Source organism: Microtus oregoni, unplaced genomic scaffold (assembly GCF_018167655.1).
Source record: "Microtus oregoni isolate MIOR12 unplaced genomic scaffold, Mior012 000016F_ref0000370, whole genome shotgun sequence".
In the NCBI taxonomy this organism is placed as follows: Eukaryota; Metazoa; Chordata; class Mammalia; order Rodentia; family Cricetidae; genus Microtus; species Microtus oregoni.
Window position 1 is genome coordinate 25,360,678 of NW_024543075.1, and position 21,472 is coordinate 25,382,149.

General features: G+C 44.7%; 1 protein-coding gene across 1 annotated transcript in view; it reads right to left on the reverse strand.

Annotated features, from left to right (window-relative positions):
- Nucleotides 1-21,472, reverse strand: part of Acsm1 (acyl-CoA synthetase medium chain family member 1) — a 29,114-nt gene that overhangs the window by 7,376 nt on the left and 266 nt on the right. Inside the window, exons 2-10 of the mRNA XM_041666554.1 lie at nt 17,947-17,994; nt 16,450-16,655; nt 11,707-11,917; nt 8,956-9,163; nt 7,394-7,534; nt 6,177-6,336; nt 4,777-4,856; nt 2,861-2,984; nt 141-221 (exon numbers count right to left, since the gene is read on the reverse strand). Of these exons, the coding sequence (XP_041522488.1) occupies nt 141-221; nt 2,861-2,984; nt 4,777-4,856; nt 6,177-6,336; nt 7,394-7,534; nt 8,956-9,163; nt 11,707-11,917; nt 16,450-16,641 (1,197 nt within the window). The 5' untranslated portion in view covers nt 16,642-16,655; nt 17,947-17,994. The remainder of the gene's footprint in view (nt 1-140; nt 222-2,860; nt 2,985-4,776; nt 4,857-6,176; nt 6,337-7,393; nt 7,535-8,955; nt 9,164-11,706; nt 11,918-16,449; nt 16,656-17,946; nt 17,995-21,472) is intronic.

The following is a 21,472-nucleotide window of genomic DNA, read 5'->3' on the forward strand; positions in this document are numbered from 1 at the left end:
TCACTGAAGCTCCCCCCGGAAATCAGGAAGAAATGGGAGGCAAGAACAGGGTGACCAGCGTGGGCGTGTGGCTGGTTCTACTACCTGCTGTCACACACAGCTCCAACCCCAGTTAAGCTATCCGCACCCAAAGACCAGACCTGGAAGTCGAAGGGTAATATGGCCTTCCCCATGGAGCCTTTCTTGATCTTCATATCCCGGAAGACACCAAGGCCAAGCCCCTGTTCACAAAAAAACACCAAGGTTGGCCAAAGCCAGGTCACACACATGACCTCTGATAGAAGCCATTTATTGAGATTAGGATTTAGGCTTGATATAAGCATTGACCCAACTCTATCCAATGGACACTTGTTATTCTCAATATGAGCTGCATCTGTACTATGTGTAGGGTTGATAGGCTCTAGTGACTAAGGGAAAGATAGAAACAAAGAGGTAAGACGGAGGCAGTGGCATTTCAGGTGGGGTGTGGAATGCCTACCAGGGTGTGTCAGTTTGCCACAGGAAGGCTGTGAGTCTGTTGACCAAGCATACCCCCTGGTTATTGGATAGTGATGGGGATCCTCCCTCAGCATCTTGGGGATAGGTTGAGAAGGTTTAGATTTTTATGCCACTCCCTCCCTCTGCCAGGACTCCTTGACATCATCTGCCTTCCCAGTGAATTCAGCTCTTCCCTATAGTTCTTTGTCTCTCTATTTTGAGTGCTTTCCAGCACACGGTAAAGTCTTTACCCAGTGGGTCTTCTCCTTTGTCAAAAAGAGGAAAGGGGCACACTTATTTCTCACTGTGCTTGAAAATGTATGAGAACAACTCTCCCCTCCCCCTTTCTTGGTATTTTGAGATAAGGTCTCTCTGTTGTGCCTAGGTAGGCTTGGAATTCACTACGCAGTGAATTCCAACTGGCTTTGAACTTGGGATCTTTTGCTTAGCCTCTTAAGTGACAGGCTATGAGTATACACAGCACACATGACTCTATGGGGAAACTTTTTTCATACAGCGTGAGGTACACACCAAACACCCAGTGAAAGATTATTACTTAGTATTATTAAAATCCCAAGGAGAATCCGTAGAACATTCTTATCCTGTGGTATTTTCTCCATACAGTATTTTTGTGCAGTTCAAGTTCACAGACGTTATGACTATTGTTTGGTTATCTGTTTCCTTCACTGGACAAGAATCCCCAGAGTGCTGACTGTCCCATTCACTTATGTACACTTAACATCTGGCACAACGCCTACCTAAAATACACAATGACCATAGTGACTTTTGTGTGACCTATGGGCTTAGCATTGCAGCCAGAACTTAATGTATGATGATTCATCAATAATAGCATTATAATAACTTCCACTTCAGAAAGCAGAGTGCTAACATTCAGAAAGATTGACCCACAGACCTATGGTCTTGATGTTTATAAAGGAAAGGGCTGAGCTTCTGGGTGAAGAAGCTGTTCACATCTGCTGTTCTATTGCTCTTACTGTAGGTCAGTGAGGCCACTGCTGTCACTGTAAGTGAGGGACAAAGGCATAAGTGAATGAAGAACACAGTGTGTTTGGAGGAAGAAAGTGCCATCTGCGCAAAGAAGCTGGAGTCACCAGTGAGGCACATTGTTCTCACCCACACTTCTCCTTGTCTCTCTCTAATATCTCTATAAGCCATTCATCAACAGGTCCAAAGTCATAACTATTTTTCAGGTTGGAAGCAAATCAACTTACTGCTTTGTTTGTTTGTTTTGGTAAATAAACAGCAGACAAATTTGTGAACAATGTCTCAAATGTTCAATGTATTTTAGGGCCTGAAATGGCAGATATTCCTTTATTAGCTCAAGGGATACTGGGAAGTGGCTCCACCCAGCTATTAGACCCTCTGTATGCTGTGAATAAAATAATAAAATAATAAAAAAGCTGTTTGGGGGCTGCATAGGACAGACTAGAGGCAGGCAGGGAAAACTAAACTGAATGCTGGAAGAAAGAAGGCAGAGTCAGGAAAAGCCATGTAGGCCCACTGGAGACAGATGCTGAATTTTACCCAGTAAGCCACAACCTCATGGTGATACACAGATTAATGGAGATGGGTTAATTTAAGATATGAGTTAGCCAGAAATACGCTTAAGCTATTGACCAAACAGAATTGCAAATAATATGGTTTTTGTGTGATTATTTCGGGGCTGAGCATCCGGGAACAAACAGGTGGCCTTCAAATAACTTTAGACATTAATGGTAAATGTGTTGGAATGAAAGACTAATGAAGTCTTTGAGATTCACAAGGTGCATGACACTGTAAATGCCATGACCATCTAGTTCAGTGACACTCTGGGATATCATTAAGTGTGTGCATGTGTATGTGCTCAGGAATACATGCTTGTATGCATGTGGTATATACAGAAAGTCTTTGATTAGTAATCTACAATTTCATAATTTAACCTGCATTGTCCTCCTCAACACCCAGACATGAACTTTGAAAGCCGGTTCCCAATCACCTCTTTGTGTAGTTGATCTAGGTTGTGATGGGGAAATTGGCAGGATCTGCTGATGGTCTCCGAACTACAGGAGAGATCATTGTTTCCAACACCTCATCTTCCCCATGTGGCTCCCCGAGCTAGCAATCCCAGGCACAGCATAAAAGTGTCTTTTTAACCTTCACCCAAGAACTTTCAATCCATTGGTTTCTCAGTAAGTTGATGAGATGTACATTTTTTTTCCCCTGCCAATTTGGGTAGCGTATCCTTGAACCCCAAAGCTCTCCACTGACTTTAAGCAGTGCTGTACACACAGAAGCACACCCCACCCCGGGTCATGAACAACCCATTGACTGTGCTCTGTAGCTGAGCCCATGCAAATGGTGCAGAAGGGGACTGCTCACCTACCATTTCTGACTGTCCGTACAGCTCATGAATGAAAATGCCTGTCCTTTCCTTCCATTGCTTGAACTCCTCGGGCAGGAGGCTCTCCCCGCCAGTGCTGCAATGCTCCAGGGTGGGAAACCTGAGACTTAAGGGAAGGCAAATATGTCAGGCATTGGATGCTCTGCTGGAAATACAAAGCATCGAGAGCTTGACGCTTTGTCGTTGAGAGCATTCTTCTGTCTGCTTGCTCACTTGTAAATCCACCTTCTGTCATGCTACTGATGGCCATGAATAGATGGATGGCACACCCTGTCTGTAAGTTAATGTCCTGTAAGTTACTGTTTCTGAGCAGGGACTCGGTGGGTGATGCTGAAGATGCTGGGGCATATCAATGATGCTTTGGTTAGGTTTGGATATTGATGTGACAAAGAGACAAGGGTACTCATAAGAACTCATGCTAGAACATTTTCCTATGGATCCAAATTGGACACCTTGATAGACCTTACGAGGAAGGGGAGGAGACCCCCAGGGACACTAGGGTGAAACAGAGCCATACTGCCTTATGTGGGGAGTGCGCGGTGCTGACTGAGGGTCTTTCTATTTCTGTGTGGAGGCTGAAAGTCAGGGCTGGAAAAGATTCGTGTAGGACATCATGGCAGGCTGGATCATTTGTAGGAAAATACAGAAAAATGACAGGAAACAGAATTTAAGAGAGGTCAGAAATCCAGAGAGGAAGGATTTCAGGGCAGCGCTTTAGGTGAGCATTTACCTTGGGTACATCATCATCTCTTTCCCATTTCCCTCATAGAATGTCCCTAGAGGGACGCCATAAAACAATAATTGGATTATTTGAGGAAAATGGGAGGGAAATATTGAGTTGGCTTGGTTTGGAGCCTATCCGTCTGTTGAGGTTAGAGAGGTATGGGCTTCCTAGTTCTAGAATATATGTACATACCCATATCCAGGAAGATTCCAAATTAGCTAAAGACCAACCCCCATCCCCCAAAACCAGGAAGTGAAAAGTAAAATTCCAATAAGAGAATACTACATATACATCCATTGGGTTGTCAAACATTAACTGATGGAAGCAGATGGTGAAAATAATGTGGACAATGGAAATCCTTTATCTCGATGAAGACAGCATAATATGGTGTAATACTTTGGAAAGCATTTAAGTTGTCTGGCATGACCTAGGGATCTGTGCCCTAGAAAAACATTAGAAAGCCTATTTATCTTCACCTGGGTTGCGAGGGCCACAGTTAAGTGTAGCACTGGTCATCAACAGCCCCAGGCAAAGGCTAACCCCATCTCCATCAAAGATTGTGATCAAAAATTGTAGGATGATCAAAGAAATTGTGATACTTTCATAAAACAGGATATTAAATAGCAACAAAGATAAACTAACCACAAAGGCACACAATATGAATATATCAGAGATAGATTATCACAAATAATAAACCCACACACAAATGAATAAAACTGCAAGGTTACAGGACCGGTTCTTTTTTTTTTTTTTTTACAGGACCGGGTCTTGAACTAACTAATTAGATTGAAAATCATTGCTAAACGTGCGCGTGCGCGCGCGCGCGCGCACACACACACACCAAAAACACAAAGGGGAAACAAACCATGGCACATCAGACACTTTAAAAATCCTAACCAGAGGGGGCTGGAGAAATGGCTCAGTAGTTAAGAGCACTGCCTGCTCTTCCAAAGGTCCTGAGTTCAATTCCCAGCAACCACATGGTGGCTCACAACCATCCGTAAGGATATCTGGTGTCCTCTTCTGTCCTGTAGGCACACATGCAGACAGAATACTGACAGTACTATATACATAATAAATAAATAAATCTTGAGAGAGAGAGAGAGAGAGAGAGAGAGAGAGAGAGAGAGAGGATCCTAACCAGAGACTGCTGTTCCCAGCCAGGGTTACATACTTGTCAACTTTCTGCTGAAGAATCATTCGGTAAACGGCAGGCGCAGCAAGGCACTGAGTGATGGGGTATTTGAACAGTGTCTGGAAATGAAGAGATAGGGAATTTTATTCTTGTAGCTAAGGTTACAAACATCAGCCAATTATTAACCCTTAGGTTATGATCTTTTCTCCAGGAAGGCCTACTTATTTTTGTGTTAATTCCTTTAATACGCGCACACTAGGCGTGGATTTCATACAAGGCATTGTGTCAGGTACTGGCAAGAACGAATCAATGTGCTAGACAGTGGAAAGGGTACAGACGAACAGAGGAGACGAAAAAGGCAGGCACGATAAGGTGGAAGTTGGCAGATGTCGTAAAAGAGATGTGGGGTTCTGTCAAGTACACAGCAGAGGGCAATGGATTGGGTGGGTGCTCCAAGCTTATGGAGGAGACAGCATTTAGTAGGGCATCATGAAACTAACATGGTGTTGACAGAGAGGTGGGAATGCTCATGCAACGGAGACAGAGGATACATAGGAAAGAAGTCTCATGAGTTAACAAACAATTCTCTCTCTCTCTCTTTCTTTCTCTCTCTCTCTCTCTCTCTCTCTCTCTCTCTCTCTCTGTGTATGTGTGTGTGTGTGTGTGTGTGTGTGTGTATGTGTGTGTGCACATGCATGTGTGATTCTATTTACGGCTGACTGGAAATTCACAGTATTTTATTCTCTGTAATCTGACCAATTGTGAGTCTCTGTATTGAGGGCCCCTGCAGCCACACACACACTGGCCATACTAAATGGTCTGGGTGCGTTAAAAAAAAAAAAGAGTACACAGGGTTGGGAGGGAGATGTGGTGAAGGGCATGGAAGGAACTGGAGGGGAGGCAGTGGGGGATGGATTTGACCAAAAGGCATTGTAAACATGTATGATATCAAACAAGAAATAAAAGTATATTTCAAAAGCCTACTCGAAAGGAAGCTAAGGCTGTGACTGGAAACTAACATGCTAACCAATATCAAAGGTGGAGTAAGAAGCTTGTCTTGTATTCCAAGGGCTTAATTTTTACACTTTGTTGTAATGAGTAGCACCCCACCCCACCCCCACACCTGCTACTTGGCCCTAGCAGAACAGCACCCAGAAATTTGGGCTCATCTTCCTTGCTTTAGTTTCTCACCATGAATATTATGCGTTTCCTACCCACAAAGTCTGATCTATAGATCTACGGAATAGCTAAGAAAGATGCACTTTTATTCTAGCTTACATTGCGACCCTGATACCGTGACTCTGCTTCAGTGTCCCACGTGGTGGGCAGCTCAAAACCAGGACGACTTGAATTACACAGTCTTCATGGGTTTACCTGAGCTGTGGGAAACCTGTATATCCTCTGAGAGGGTTTCGACTTTGGGAAGTTGGTTTTCTTACCTCTATAATGACTTTGGGGTCGAACTGAGGGAGGTGGTGGATGAAGATGGTAGCCCCTGATGCCCATGGTTCAGTGACGGCCCCCACGCTAGCCAGAATCCATCCTGGGTCTGACATGCACCACAGGATGTCAGATGTCTTCAGTTTCAACACATTCCTGCTAACTCCAAAAGACAGAGGCCTCAGCTATGCCACCATGGGGGCATGGTGACAAGAGCTGAGGAGCACTTTTAGCTAAGGAATCACCTCTTTCGCTCACTTCAAGTGAGCTGTGGGGAGGTGGGGGGAAGCGATCCAGAACACCAAAGGTGTTCCACCATGCCTTACTTCCTGGACAGAAGTCATTGAAAGCAGTGCTCTGACAATGGCCCCTTAGACCTTTGCTAGAAAAGCTGGGGCAAAGTCTTCAGCTGTCTTGCTGGGTCTGGATCAGTCACTGATATAACACTTGGGGACTCCGGAAGCATCTATGTGGCATAAACCATGGTGGTCTGGCACAATGAAAACCCAGTCTAACCAGAAATGCATGAAGCATGACTGTGGACTGCTTCTAGGCCACGAGCCAATACATCCTCCTATTTGTTCTTTGGCTTAAATTGTTTGGTTTGGGCTCTCCATCCTTTGCAAGGAGGAGGCAAGGAGTCAAAGGGCAATGACCGGGAGCTGAAGAGGAGGGGTTCTCGCTTGTCTGCCTTCTCCTGTTCCTGTTCTGGTTAATAAGCTAGAGATCAGTGCTCAGCCTGTTTGTTCTGAATATTGCCAGTTGGAGAGGAAGTGGGTAAGGGGTAGAGACAATCGGCTGAAGGTTATTGAAATGATTCACCAGGGCTCCGCATATTTTTGTTCAAAGCCAGAGCTGACGCCCTGCTGGAGTTCAGTTCCAGGTACTCCATTAGTGAGAAATGCCAGGTCTGTCTTTCCCATACTACAGAAGGGAGGGGGGTTCTCAGGACAGGTGTCTTGAGGACACAGCAACCTGTTACTTGTGTGGCTTGCAGAATGTCCTCCTGTGAGAGCGCTCAATAGGATCCAAAGGATCCTCTTGTGTTCCCCTGGGTCTCTGTCCGCTAGTACTCAGGGCCCCAGACTCTCCTCTCTCAGACCCTCAGAGATGGAGACACTTCTATTCAGATGACCATCTCCTCCACATGCCCATGGGCACACACCTCTTGCCTTAGAGCTGGAACCCAGCCCCGAAACAAGTGTTCTTTCCCTACCATGAAGTGACACAGGAACGGAAAGCAAGTCCCTGGTTGTGCTTTGCCATCTTGGGGTGACCTGTGGTCCCACTGGTAAAGAAGATGGCCATGGGGTCCTTCATCTTTGTATTAATGCAGTTGTGGTCCGCGGATACTGATCTGCAAAGAGAGTTGAAGCAAGAGAAGAAGAATCACACTGTTGCGTTCACATCTTCCAACAAAGCAACATGGAGCGTCCAGTGGGGAAGCCTGGTAAGCTGCAAGGCTGGAGGCTGGACTGGTGTTCCTGCCGGCAGACAGTAGCCTGGCTGTGGAGTGATTGGACAAATGGGGCTGGTGTGTCTTTAGTTGAAAATGGGAAAACATGTATGGACTAAGAAATTGCAGAACCCTTAGCTAGCACCGTCTGTACTGCAGCATATCCCAAGGGAGTGGGGAATGGGAACTTGTTCAATGCTCCCAGCAGGTCTGGGTGGTGAGCTCGGGAAGCTGTGTCCCTTTGGTCAGCTTGCTCTCGGGGATCTTCCCCACAGATGCTTCTGAGCCTTCTCTGATTGTAGAACAAGTTGTCTAAGTATTATTTTTTTTTAATCCTGAAGATAACTTTAACGCCGAGGAAACACCAGCACTGCTGGCTGTTAACTAGTGCACGGCACCACATTGGCACTGGGTAATTTGAATGATTTCCCAAGCATTTTCTGTGAAGTCTCTGGTTTTATGAGAGGTCATTCCTCTTCACTGTTGAAACAAATGGCTTAAGAATTGGAGATGTTACTCCAAGGAAGCAAGCCTCACATGGTTCATGGGTCCTGCCATGCTGTGAGTATTGTGGGATGCACCCCCATGTTCACAGGAGTTTTCCTGGGGGGGGGAGAGTCTTTCTCCAGTCCTTCCTTAGGCTTGCTAGTAAGATGCCCCCAAAGGCAACAAGGAGAGGGACAGTCTTTGCCCCCAAAGTTGCTATCCCACTGTCCCACTGACATTATAAATTCAGTTTCTTATTCTCATTCTCTTTTGTTTTTGAGAAATGATCTCACTGTTTGTACATCCTTGATTGTCCTGGAACTTGCTGTGTCTGACTTTGAGCTCACAGGGATCCGCTTGTCCCTGCCTCCCGAGCGCTGGTATTAAAGTCGTGCACTACCACACCGTCTCAAGGTGTTTTCAAGTTTCACATTTCACCTTGAAAACTCATTTTCATTAAATTTCTTCATATATGTGTTTATGCACACACACACATGTATGTATAAATGTTCCTTATTTACATGGAATAGGCAACACCCTTGTCCCTGATTTTATAATGCTCCTTTGTGTGGCTTCAGGGCTGAGCGTACATTTAATGACCAAACATGGAAGTTCAACTTCCTGATTTTACAAAGCACTAAGAGCTAAGGAAATCCAGGGAGGAGAAGCAAGATGCCCAGGGCTTCACAGCAGGTGGATAGCATGGCTAGGAAGAGAGTTTCCAGCACCCGGTCTTGCGGGCCTCCTGTCCTAGCTACTTGTCTCCAGTGCTCGGTTGTAGATGGTCTCCTCCCCCAGTCTGTTCAGAAACCACATTTATCAGACCAGAAACTCACTTCATCAGTGACTGAAAGTTGAGCCATCCATCATGGCTGTGATCAGACACCACCAGCTTGGTTTTCAGGGCAGGACACTCAGAAGCCACAGAATCTACTTCCGGGATGAGGCTCCCTGTGGTCACAATGGCTTTGGCTTGAGATGCCTGTAGTCGGTAGAGGATGTCCTTGGCTTTCAGCTGCGTAGTCCCAGGCATGACGACGATCCCTGGGGTTGAGAAAGGATGGCTTACTTTCACATCCAGGGGCTTAGGCCTGGGTCACCTGCTGAGAATTTCCACACTACTATGAAAAGTATGATCCACAGACCACCAGCCTCTACACCATGGGGAATACAGAATCTCACATCCTGCACCAAGTCAGCTCAGTCATAATCTGAATCTTAATAACTCATTTATATGAACATAGAGATCGCAAAGCTCTTCCATAGTCCTTTTTAGACGAGCTCAGACAGAGGGTGGCCGGACCCTGGTTTGCACACACTAAAGCCAGATCAGAGGAGAGTGTTGTTGATGCTTAGGGCTGGCTGCATCTCAGCCTGCGTCATTTCCTCTTCCTCTCATTGGTCCCTTGAAGTCATCTTCAAGTCACCTTTGTTCCTTTTACCTCAAATTTAGCCACGCTGTCCTGTGAGTGTTTCTGTGTTCTCTTTATCAATGCCAACACAGCTACCAGCAGTGAGTGTGCCTGTGTGCACATGCCCACTCACGCATGTGTATGTGGACACATGCATACTAATCCTGACTTTGCATGTGGGGAGCTCATTAAGGACAGCCTTTCTTTACTTCTAACCTTCTTTAATTCTCACCTCAGAGGACTCAGCTGCAGTCTTGGGCTTCCCACCGACCATTTCTTGGTTCTATAGATGCCTGTTTTTTTTCTATATTCTCTCTGTCTTTGCTATTAGTTCTTGGTTTCATATTACATTCTGTTAGATAATGAAAGGGAGGGAATATGGAAGGAAAGAAGGAAGGAAGGAAGGAAGGAAAGAAGGAAGGAAAGAAGTAAGGAAGGTACAGGAATATGCATGAATGGACGGAGGGGGGAGGACCTAGGACTTACCACAGGGCAGGGAACCCTGACTGCTCTTTGGGCTGGAGAGGGAGGGGGAGAGGAGTGGGGGGAGGGGGAGAAGCGTGGGAGGAGGGGGAGAAGGGTGGGAGGAGGGGGAGGGAAATGAGAGGCTGGGAGGAGGAGGAAATTTGTTTTTTGTTTTTTTTTCCTTTTCTCAATAAAAAAAAGTTAAAAAAAAAAGAAATAAGAAGGGTGATTTAAAATAGAGACTCCACAAGTCTTGCCACAGTTTGCAGATCAAGTATCCCCCAAAAGGCTCATATTTTGAAGGCTTGATTCCCAGTTGGCAGATTAAAGATTGGTGTTAAGGGGTATTTGGATGACAAGGTCTGTGAGTCAATGGTTAATCTATAGATGAACTCATAATAGAGTGAGTTTTTGGAGGTGATGGGAAGTGGGTCTTTGTTGAAGTAGGTCGTTGAAGGTTATCTTGTTCCTGGTCTCCTCTAGACTCTTGTGTTTTGCTTCCTGGTCTCATGAGGTAGGTTACTTTGTTCCAGCACATGAGCCCATAAGGATTTGCCTTACCTCAAGCAGCCATGGAACTGCCATGGGCTGGAATCATGAGACCAGGCAGACATTTCCACCTCTAACTAAATGTCTCCTCAACTATTGGCCACAGCAATGAAAGTCTAAAATACAAAGCCCCACATGGGTTCCAAATTACACATAAACATGGACAAGTAATTTTAAAAGGAAGGGGAATCCCTGTATGCGATTTTTAACATGTAGATGCCATGCTACAAATGAAAACCCTCCCTATGAGCCTACCATAATTGTACTCAGCATAGTTAAGAGCTATCAGTGCAGAGCCAAACCATATAGAAAGCCTATTGGGGAAAAAGAGTCACAGCCTCATGCAGGAGGAGTCAGGTGAATAGTGTCTGGCTTGAGTGTTGAGCCCACTTCACACACACGCTGACATGGTGCACCGAGGGAGACATAACCTGGTTTTGTAGGATTGCAGTCAAATACAGTTAAGCTGAAGAGAACTGCAAAGAAAGAATTGTAAGTCCAAAAACTGAGCTGTAGTCTGCCAAGCAACTGACTTGGACATTTGAAAAATGTTGCCACATAGAGAAGTCTGAAACACTGTAGATCAAAGGGGGTGGAGGGGACCTGAGAACTACATGCAATGCATGGTTCTTGACCAAATTTAAAGAAAGATTGGTTCTAAAGGACACTGTTTGGATAATAGTAGAATGTATGTTACTAAGGTGTATGGGTTACTAACTGCAGGGCACCAATGCTGGGCTTTGGGCTGTAACTCCATTGTGAGTTTATGAAGGGGACACCTTAGGTTTTAGCAGATGCTCACGGGTACTTACCTGGTGCTTGTATGCCCCACAATAATCACAACAGATTCTTGAGAAAGAAAAGTAGGGGTACACGCTATGTTTAGGGCATATTAATGCCAGTGTGGTAGGAAAAGAGAAGAAAGTGTGTGGATGTATTTGAGCAGAAGGAAGGACTGGAAGAATAAGGAAGGAACAGGGAAGAGGAAATATTTTGTCTGCACCTGAGATGTCGGCCCTCAGAGGGAGGGGCAGAGGCTTCCTCCGTGGTTCCAGCATAGACGCCAAGGCTGGAGCCCCAGAACTTCATCTGTACCCGGCTGGATGCAGGGCACCCACCATCCAGCCCTCGGGTCCAGTGGGTCCCGTGTAAATCACTTACCTGTTCGAAAGCAGGCCACTGTCACCAGCCACCACTCGGGCACGCGGGGCAGAATCAAGGCCAGGCGGTCTCCCTGCTTCAGGCCACAGCTCTGCACAAAGACGTTGGCGGTGCGGCGGCTTAGGTCCCTCAGCTCTCGGAAGCTCCACTTTATCTCATCTCCTTGGCTGTTCACCCACCACAGGGCTGGACCTGGGCCTTTCTTGCCCTCCTGGTTAAGATTATATACCAAGCATCACTTCCTGCTTCCAAGGAAAAGGACAATTCACTCCCACAGTTACACTCCACTGTGAGCCTAGCACAGTGAGATCCCATCTTAAGACATCAACAGAGAAGTAGGAAACCAGATTGTGGACTATCTGAAGTCAAATGTGACCTTGAATACCCTTAAAGCCTCCCACTGAAGACAAGCAAATTCCCCTCTCCGTGTGTCTATTCTAGGTTCATACAGGCCTGTGGCTGGTTCTCAACCTGTGGGTTGCAACAATTGGAAAACACATATTTCTGATGATCTTAGGAACTGAGACACTGCTCAACAGCAAAATTACAGTTATGAAGTAGCAATAAAAATAAATTTATGGTTGGGTGTTCCCAAGACCATTGGAAATATATGTTTTCTGATGGTCACTACTCACAGGTTGAGAACTGCTGATTAACACGGTGAGTTCCTCTCTCCACCTCAGTTTTCCCTCCTATGAAATGGGGACAACAATATTGCCTAAGCAATTTTAGATAAATAAACCACATTAATAGTGTTTGGCACAAAGTAGTTGCTCAATAAGATAGTATCCTAACAAAAGAAGAGAGGCTAAGGTAGTTCCTAAATGTTTGGTTAGTGTTTTAAAATGAAGGTATTTTCTAGTGGTTAGGATTTAAAGACGGAAGAGCCAAAGCCTACATATTCTTGTTTCCTCACAGGAACATCAAAGAAGCAGTAACAAATCGACCAAAGCAGCTTTGTGAGAACTCTCGACCATTCAGCAACTGCCCACAGTTAAAGCCACGCTTAGAATGTAGGGCATTTTGTGGCATTCTCCCTTGCCCCTGCTCCCGAGTCTCTGGTGTGGTGCAGCACAATCAAGGGGAAGCCATCCAATGCTGGCTCATGGAAAAGACTGGAACTGGCCTATTCAGGAGCCACTGGGTGAATGGGTTTTTCTGCTGCCTGATCTGGAGGCCACAGGGAAGCAGCACCATGGAGTGATTCTTAGGTAGATGTCTTTGTACCCGCAGTGGGGTCCACGATGTGTAAAGATTTGTGGGCACCAAACGCCAAGAGATGATGGAGGACGTCACTCGACAGAACTGCCAAGGCCCTGAGAAGAAGCACAGGCGAATTCCTAGAAGGAAGTAGGGTTAGTAGCCCTGGCCATGTAAATGTGAAAACTGTAGCATGGGGAGGACACACAAATAGGACCAGGGGAGACAAATGTCAGAAAGACTTGAGATGACCTTACGTCTCAACATGACCACATTGGTGACGATGGTCTTTCCTTACACAAGCTAGTGTGCATGACTGGGAAAAAAGGGGGGGGCTTTCCCTCTACATGTCCAACTTTCAACCAACGACCATAAGGCAAACAAAAGAACAGAGATGCTGTCTATTCAAAGGGACAAAACAGATCCCCAGACACAGAAGCCCAAGCTATGTCAACTTTAGCTGTTAGACAAAGATGGTTTCAAAGACCTGTGTTTAATTTGCTCCAACAGCTAAAGAAAACCCCAAAGATGAAAAGGAGAACAGAAACACTCCAAATGAATCAAATGGCAATATCAATAGAGGGGTAATCTTCTAAAAGAGAGATGAATTAAATTCTAGGACCAAAAGTATAGTTGTTGAATAATCATATGCTCGGGGTTCATCAGGAGATCCAAACAGGTAGGAGAAAGAATGGCTGAAGATGAATGCAGGTCATTTGAAATGGTTGAACCTAAGAAGCACAAAAAAAAAAAAAAAAAAACAACCCTGCAGTTTCCAGACCCATATTCGTATTTGTGGAGTCTCTCAGAAGAGTCGTTCAGTTCATCTGAGGAAATGATGGCCCCAAACTCCTGGTTTGAGGAAAGGCGTACATCATCTAATACAAGCGGCTTAGCAACTCCAGGACAAGCCCAAGGAGACCCCTGTGAATTGTAATTCAAATGCAAAGGCTGGAAACACAGGAGTGATCTACTGCTGTGGGATAATGCTTTTGTACACTGTAAAGATTTGTCACTTATATTGGTTTAATAAAATACTGTTTGGCTGGCTAGGCAGGAAGTGTAGGCTGGGCAACCAGACTAAGAGAATTCTGGGAAAAGGAAAGGCAGAGATGCAGTCACCAGTCAGATGTAGAGAAAACAAGATGAGAATGCCTCACTGACGAAAGGTACCAAGGCATGTGGCTAAACATAGACAAGAATTATGCGCTAATTTAAGTTGTAAGAGCTAGTTAATAATAAGCCTGAACTAATAGGTCAAATAGTTTATAATTAATATAAGCCTTGGTGTGTTTCTCTGGGACTAAACAGCTGCAGGACCAGGCAGGACAGAAATTTCCATCTATAAATGGCACCTGACATGGGGTAAGAATTTCCACATGAAGCCTGAGAAAGCTTTAAAAAAAAAAAAACAAACCAAAGGATTCTAGACAGACAATAACAGAGTCAAGCACAGCTTCTTGGTAACTGTCTTTGTTCAGGTAGGCTCTGTTTGCTGGACCCTGAGGACTGAACTCAGGTTGTCAGGTCTGACAGCAGCAAGGCCTTACCTGCTAAGCCATAGCACTTTTATTCTTTAGTTACATTTAAAAGACAATGGAAAGCCCACATTAAAGTGGGTACACTATAAAAAGGTGGAATTTGTGACATCAGGATCATCAAGTTGGGGTTGAATAGGATAGGACTGTGGAGGACTAGGGTTTCTTTCTTCTGTGTTTGAGGCTCAGCAGTTGATAGTTACAAATAGACTCTTGATGCACAGAGTGTTTTATGCGATCTTCATGGTAAGCACAAGGAAAGTAACTATAGAATACATGCAAAAGGAAATAAAAAGAAAACCACACAAGTTGCCATAGAAACTCCACATAAAATAACAAAGGACAGATTGAAGAAAGAAACAGAAAGTGGCAGGAAAAATGGAGCATTGTCTGTCTCTTTTACTGTCTTATCCCCATGTTGGGTGCTCCTCAAATCTTAATTCTATGAATAAACAATCAAGTGAAGAGTGTAAAAGACAGAATAGAAACAAGCTGATGTGAATGTGGTCTCTCATGAACACATCTGGGGACTGTTTCAGGACTCAGTAGAAACTGTATACATAAAGTGCCTGCGGATTTGATGATAATACATGCTTTAATTTCCAAGAACAACCAGGCTTATACATTGACAGCCTTAGAGTAACTGCATCCACTGTAAGCTGTATAGCTTACAGCTCAATTTTTGTTTTCTAATAAATAATCTGCCCAAATCCCAGACTATTACACAGGGGTACATTCTATCTCCATCTTATATCTTACAAGTTAAATACGTTCTAAAGCAAGTGGCGTAAACAGTGGTGGTTTGGGCAGAGCTGTCGAGTTAACCAGGGATCAGTTTCCGAGTGATGCCTACCAGAGGTGGTGCAGAAAGTGGCAGCTTTCACAGGAACGCCAACAAGAAGGACCCAAAGTCAACCCAACCCACAAGTGTTTCCACCAAATGTCACTCCAGGCTGACAGTGAACGGGTCTGAGTTACTAACCATGAGTGCGGCAGTTGGAAAGGTTGAAGCAGACAGATCCAAGATATTGGAAATGAATATTCATGAGAAGGGGTGCTTATAAATGGGCTTGGCGGTGTTGGAGATACAGATGATATGGCAGTAGCTGACTATGATATTATGAAATCCAGTCATCCTAGACTTCCCTACAGGAAGATTTGCTTGTTTGTCAATCACATAAACTGATTTACAAGCTCACTAACCTGAACTCTATGGAGAAAACACGGAACAAGCTAATACCATCGTCTCCTTATCGCCACTTCCTTCTTTCCCAACCCATCGCACGCTCTCAATATTCTTAACTAGACCTACGGTCTTGGCCTGTTTATCTCGGAAGCAGAGGTGCTCTGGCCTCTTAGAGACTAGGTTAGATTGTGGAATCAGTCGCCTGGATCCAGATCTTGTTCCCTTGTTTGTTAGATAGGTAGGCGTTTCCTGTGGGCCACAGAGATTGGCCTTCTGGAAAAATCCTAGAACCACTTGTAAGATCGTAGTCTCAGGGAGACTTGCCACCTTCAGTGGATGACAGGTGACATGATTTAGATAATTGTGGTAGATACTCCTGTGTGATTTCTGAAAGCCTGTCCCTTCTCTAGGCATGGCTCCCAGACTAGCCCGAGTGTGACGAGCTGAACAGTTCGACTCTCCCATGAACTGAAGCGGAGAATTCGGACCACCGGTAACCTGCCTATTGGAACTTTGCACTAGATCATAGTTATGGAAGAATAAACATTCATCAAATGATTCTACCTACGGTACAAGTGAGTTTTAAGAATAAATCTACCCCAATTTTGCAGAAAAACAAACAACAAACAAGTCCACTGAAGCTCAGAGGAGTGAGAAAAATACCCGGACTAGGAATCAAGTCCTCAGATGTAAGCCTTTTCCACGATACAGCTGCCTTGAAGAAGCTCTCCACCCCTCTGTCTCTCTTTACCTAGTTAGAGCAAGACAAAGCCACCAGGCCACTCCTGTTCCAATGTTCCATCACCATGGCCCCCTTACCTCCTCCATTTGAGCCCAGTAGTCCAGCACGTCTCTCGCAAAGTTAAATTCCTCAGGCGAATCATAGTCATTCCATCTTTGAGGCCATACTCCTGCTGTGGAGACGCTGTGTTGCTGAGACGGGCTTGAGGAGAAGCTGTGGAAGAACTTGTAGATGCTTCGCGGGATCTGAAACTTCTTCAGCCACAGCATATCGAGGTGGTCCTCTGGTGTGAAACACAGAACCTTCAAGTGACTGCCTGCCTTGGGAAGAGATGGTTTATATGCCCATCACCCCGCAGGCACCTTCTCCATGTAGTGTTGATGTGTGGTCACTATCTGTTGCTAGGCTTGCCTCTTGCTTCGGATGGGGATTTCTCTACCCAGCTGAGGGGCCACAGGGTGCAAAATGCTAGTGAATGGCTGTAGCTGCTACGTGGGATTGGGAAACTTTCCTGGAATTCCCTTGCACCTCCCTCTGATTTGATGTGGTATTCCCAATTGCAAATCCTGTCCCATGGGACAAGTTATCTTTACTCTGGAGAACTTTCTTCCAGTCAAGCCCAATCTTGTGGTTTCCATGGAAACTGTCATATCATCTAAACCCCATCCCCAACAGCTGATGCTGGGTCAGAATCTCAATAGTTTTCCCTGTGATTTTTAAACACAAGCTAGAGCAATCACAATACTTCTCAAAATTGTGTGTGTGTGTGTGTGTGTGTGTCTATATACTGTCTGTCTGTCTGTCAGTGTGTTTGGTACCAAAAAGTAGCTCAGACTGTCTCCTATTGGAACAGCCATAGAGCGAAAAGTTGGGGAAAATTCCTGAGGTTATGATATCTATCATGTGAAATAAATGAAGCCCATGCCAAGGGACATAGAGATGATGGTAGCATGAGTCCTATCCCTCTGTCCTTCTGCTATTATGAGCTTCCCCTGGGCTTTGCGGGCTTCTGTACAGATTCCTATAGCCATACACCCATCCTGGGAGCAGAGAGTGCTACTGTCTCAGCTCCTCTCCAAGATGCTCCCTAGGACAGAGTCCTGGGCAGCAGTTCCCAGCCTCAGAGTCAATATAGGCAATGAGCTCCACTGTCATTTCAGTGAGATCATGAATTCAAGCACAGCCTAGATGATAAAACCAGTCCTAGGATGGCCTGTGCTATACGGTAAGATCCCCTCTCCGAACCAAAACAAACAAATAAACAACAACAACAAAACCCTCCAAAACCAAAACTAAATCCTGTATTTGAAAGATCATGTAATTGGAGGTTGAGATTAGATGTTAAGGATTGGATGGAGTAGTCTTAACCGATGACAACAAAAATGGTTGGCTTCTTGGGAACTGCAGCATCCTTTAGTTCCACAGTGGAAACGAGTGTGCTGCAGGGGCAGATGCTGGGTACAGGCTCCCATTGGCCATTCTTTTCTACAGCGGCTATATTTCTACATAGATGTCTGCATGACCTCGGTTCCTCCTTAAATAGTGTTTTCCCCAAAGGCAGGGCATTCACTCACATAGCTCAGTAGTAGAACACTGGTCTGTTCCTGGTCCAGTCTCTAGCACTGCAAAAAAAAATAGTCAAAATAATCAAGTAGTGGCTACTGACTTAAACAAAAGGGTGAGCCAGAACGAGGAAATATAGCAACACTTTATCATGGGCTATTTCTGTGTCCTGTCTGAAGTATCTGTGGGAGTAGTAACCCCAATATTTCTTCTCAGTGTGACTGTCATTAGAAGTAGGTGCTTTAAAAAAGGAATTGAGTTCAAATGCGGTCTTTGGAATACATTATGGTTGACCTCCTTTTAAGAGAAGGAAGCAGGCATCGGTAGTGCACAGCTTTAATAACTTCTGCGAGTTTGAGACCCGCCAGGGATCCACAGGGAGGCAGTGTCGGAAAACAGGAAAAAGGAGATTAGCGTTCAGATGCAAGGTGGAGGCCAGTGCTGTGTGAACAGGGAAACAGTCATCGACAAGTCAAGAAAAGAGGCCTCGAGTGTTGACCTTAGGTGTTCGTTATTCAGAACTTTGAGAAAACAAAAAGAAATGTCAAGTCACTCTGTCTGTTCTAATTTTCCATGGCAACCTTCTTGTTCAAATAGAGAATAAATAAAGCTCTCTCACAACTAGTTTGCAGTTCTGACTTCATGTTTGTCATGTGAGTTGCCAAACACAGGAGTTACCTAGATAAGGAAAGCTGTGTGTAGCCCAGAGGGTAGCCTTTAGCAATCAATAGCACAGGTTCAAATTCCAGCCCCTCCGTTTGCCATCTATGTAACCTGGAGCAATTTACTTAACCTCTCTCTCAAATACAGATGGACCAACAGCACCTATTGACCTAAGCAAAGGTATTGAGGGACCGCTGACATTCTGCAAGGCCCAGCATAGGTAAGTGCTCCGTCGAGGACCAGTCTTGACAAAAATACTTCTTACCCAGGTAGGGGCATGGAAATTTTAGAAATATAGTAAAGAATATGAAGACACATTAAAAAAGTAACAGAACACAAACCATAGACAGTATTGGGAGGGCGTTCCAGTGATTGAAATCCTAAAATCCCTCCAGGGTTTATTTTTCCACAGCTTTAATACCCAAACGGAAACAAACAGGGGAGAAGGTAACAAAAGACTTTATTAACATAATACAAAGGATAACTCACACAGTCAATGGCTTTATCACTCTGAGACATTCAATCATTAGCATTCTGTGGTCTAGGTAGCAAAGGTGTTCTAGGTCAGGTATCCTGAAGACAACCTGTCCCCAGGTGACCTCATAGTTACAAAAGAAGGAAGAGAAGTACGTTTGTATATCCTGACCATCTGTCAGGATGGCAGGGATTTATCTTAATTCAAAAGAACCAAGCAATTGCATCCTGAGTTGGCATGCGCAGCTATGCTTGTCAGTCTCCAAACTCTCTGACCATCAGCCAAGGTGGAAACGGGTCTGCGTTTTCCAGCCTCCACAGTGCTCTAAAAGTGGGAGTTACTGATTGCTAATTATCTTTCCAGGGAAATTGGAGTCATTAAACCTGACCCAAACTAACATCATCTTGACCTCTGCAACAGGGTTAGAGCGAAGAAGTGGAGGCTGGTGCCTGAAGCAGATGGCGCAGAACAGCTTTTGCCCGGAAATATACAGATATATCACACGGCACAGCGCATGCTGCAGTTTTAAGAGACACTGTATCTATGCATTTCCGTGTGTCCTCCTGGGGGTGCACAGATCTCTCTCACAGCTGTGTCCATGTCTGTAACCATGTATCAATTTCTAAAATGGCATCTCTCTACATTACTATCTATGGCTATATACCAAGACAGCAAGAATCACATCAATGTTATTCTCTATATAGATAAATATCTATCTATTCACCCAGCATCTGTTAATGAACACTAAATAGTCAATGTAATGTTAGATTCTTCCCTTGTCATGTTTTGAAAAACTGGGGAATGGAAACTAGAAAGAGAAATTTTTATTTTGTCTATAGAATGTCTGAATCATAGAACAATTTCCCTTTCATTTATGAAATACTTATTATCAGGGCTCCACGTATGGATTTATATCCTGTCAACTGGAGGAAGGTCGACTCTCTTGGAGGATGAACGTTAAAGGCATGATAAATTGATTTTAAAGCCCAATGTTTTAAAGTCTATTTGGGAGGCAATTTGCCATGTGGATTTGAGTGGGGCTGGACCCGGGATTCTAGACTCATGCATTCAGTACCTTGAGACCTTCCTGGAATCAGCAACCCTTTGGACACAAAATGTTACTTAACATTCCGACACATTTAATGTGTCTGTCACAGGGGAGCTCAGTCTCAGAGCCAGTATTTGACTAAAAGCTCTGGCTTTACCACCGACTAGTTCTGTGGTTTTGGTTGCTGTAATATGAGGAACAACGGTGATAACTACCACACTGATTTTCATGATTATTAGTGATATAAACACTTTGCCAGTATTGGGCCTGGAGCATACTAAGAATTTAAAGATGTTGAGGTTGAGGTACCTTTTAACTACCAACAATTACGAATCTCTCTCTCTCTCTCTCTCTCTCTCTCTCTCTCTCTCTGTGTGTGTGTGTGTGTGTTTGAGTGTGTGTTTACATGCACACATGCTCACATATGTGAAGGTCAGAGGACAATGTCAATTGATTTCCCCAGTATCTCTCCACTTTAAGTTTTTGAGACATCTCTCACTGATCCTGAGGCTGGCTGATTTGGCTAGACTGGTTGGTTGCAAGCCTCAGGGATCCTTCTGTCTCTGATTTCCTGATCACATTATAGTGATGACAGCTTGCTTTCTGTTGCTGTGATAAACACTGTGATCAAAAGCAGCTTGCAGGGGAAACAGTTTATTTAATAGCTTACAGGTCCTGATCATGCTTCATCACCGAGGGAAGCCAGAGCAGGAACACAAACAGGAGTGGGAACCGTGGAGGAATGCTCCTTTCTGGCTTGTTCTTCATGGCTTTCTCAGCTGGTTTTTAGTACCAGGCAAGATGCCCAGGGGTGGCACCACTCACAGTGAGTTGGGTCCTCCTACATCAATCATTAATCATAAACATGCCAACATGCCACCACAGACTTGCTTACTGGTCAATCTGATGGCGGTATCTCCTCAGTCGAGGTTCCTCCCTGCTTCCTAGATGACTTAGCTTGTGTCCAGTTGTCAAAACAACTAACAAACATAAGGCACATGCCGTAGGATACCCTAACTGGACTGTCATATGGGTACCGGAGATCAAATTTAGGTCCACACACTTGCTTAGCACCTGATTTACCAGGTCAAAGGCAATGTGAACCAGCCTCTGCACAGAGTAGTTTGCTTGCAGTGACTCCTCCTGTCTCTTCTCTTCTCTGCTCATTTCCTAACACACCAGTCCCCTTCTATGAGCCAACCACCATGCTAAACACAGCTCACATATGTTTCCAGGTATTCCTCTCACCAGCATGCCCATTGTACTCGAAGAAAGAAATGTCAGAGAAGTTAAGTGATTTGACCAATGCCACACAATTTGTAGGTGGTGTTCCCAGAATTTAAAACTGCAT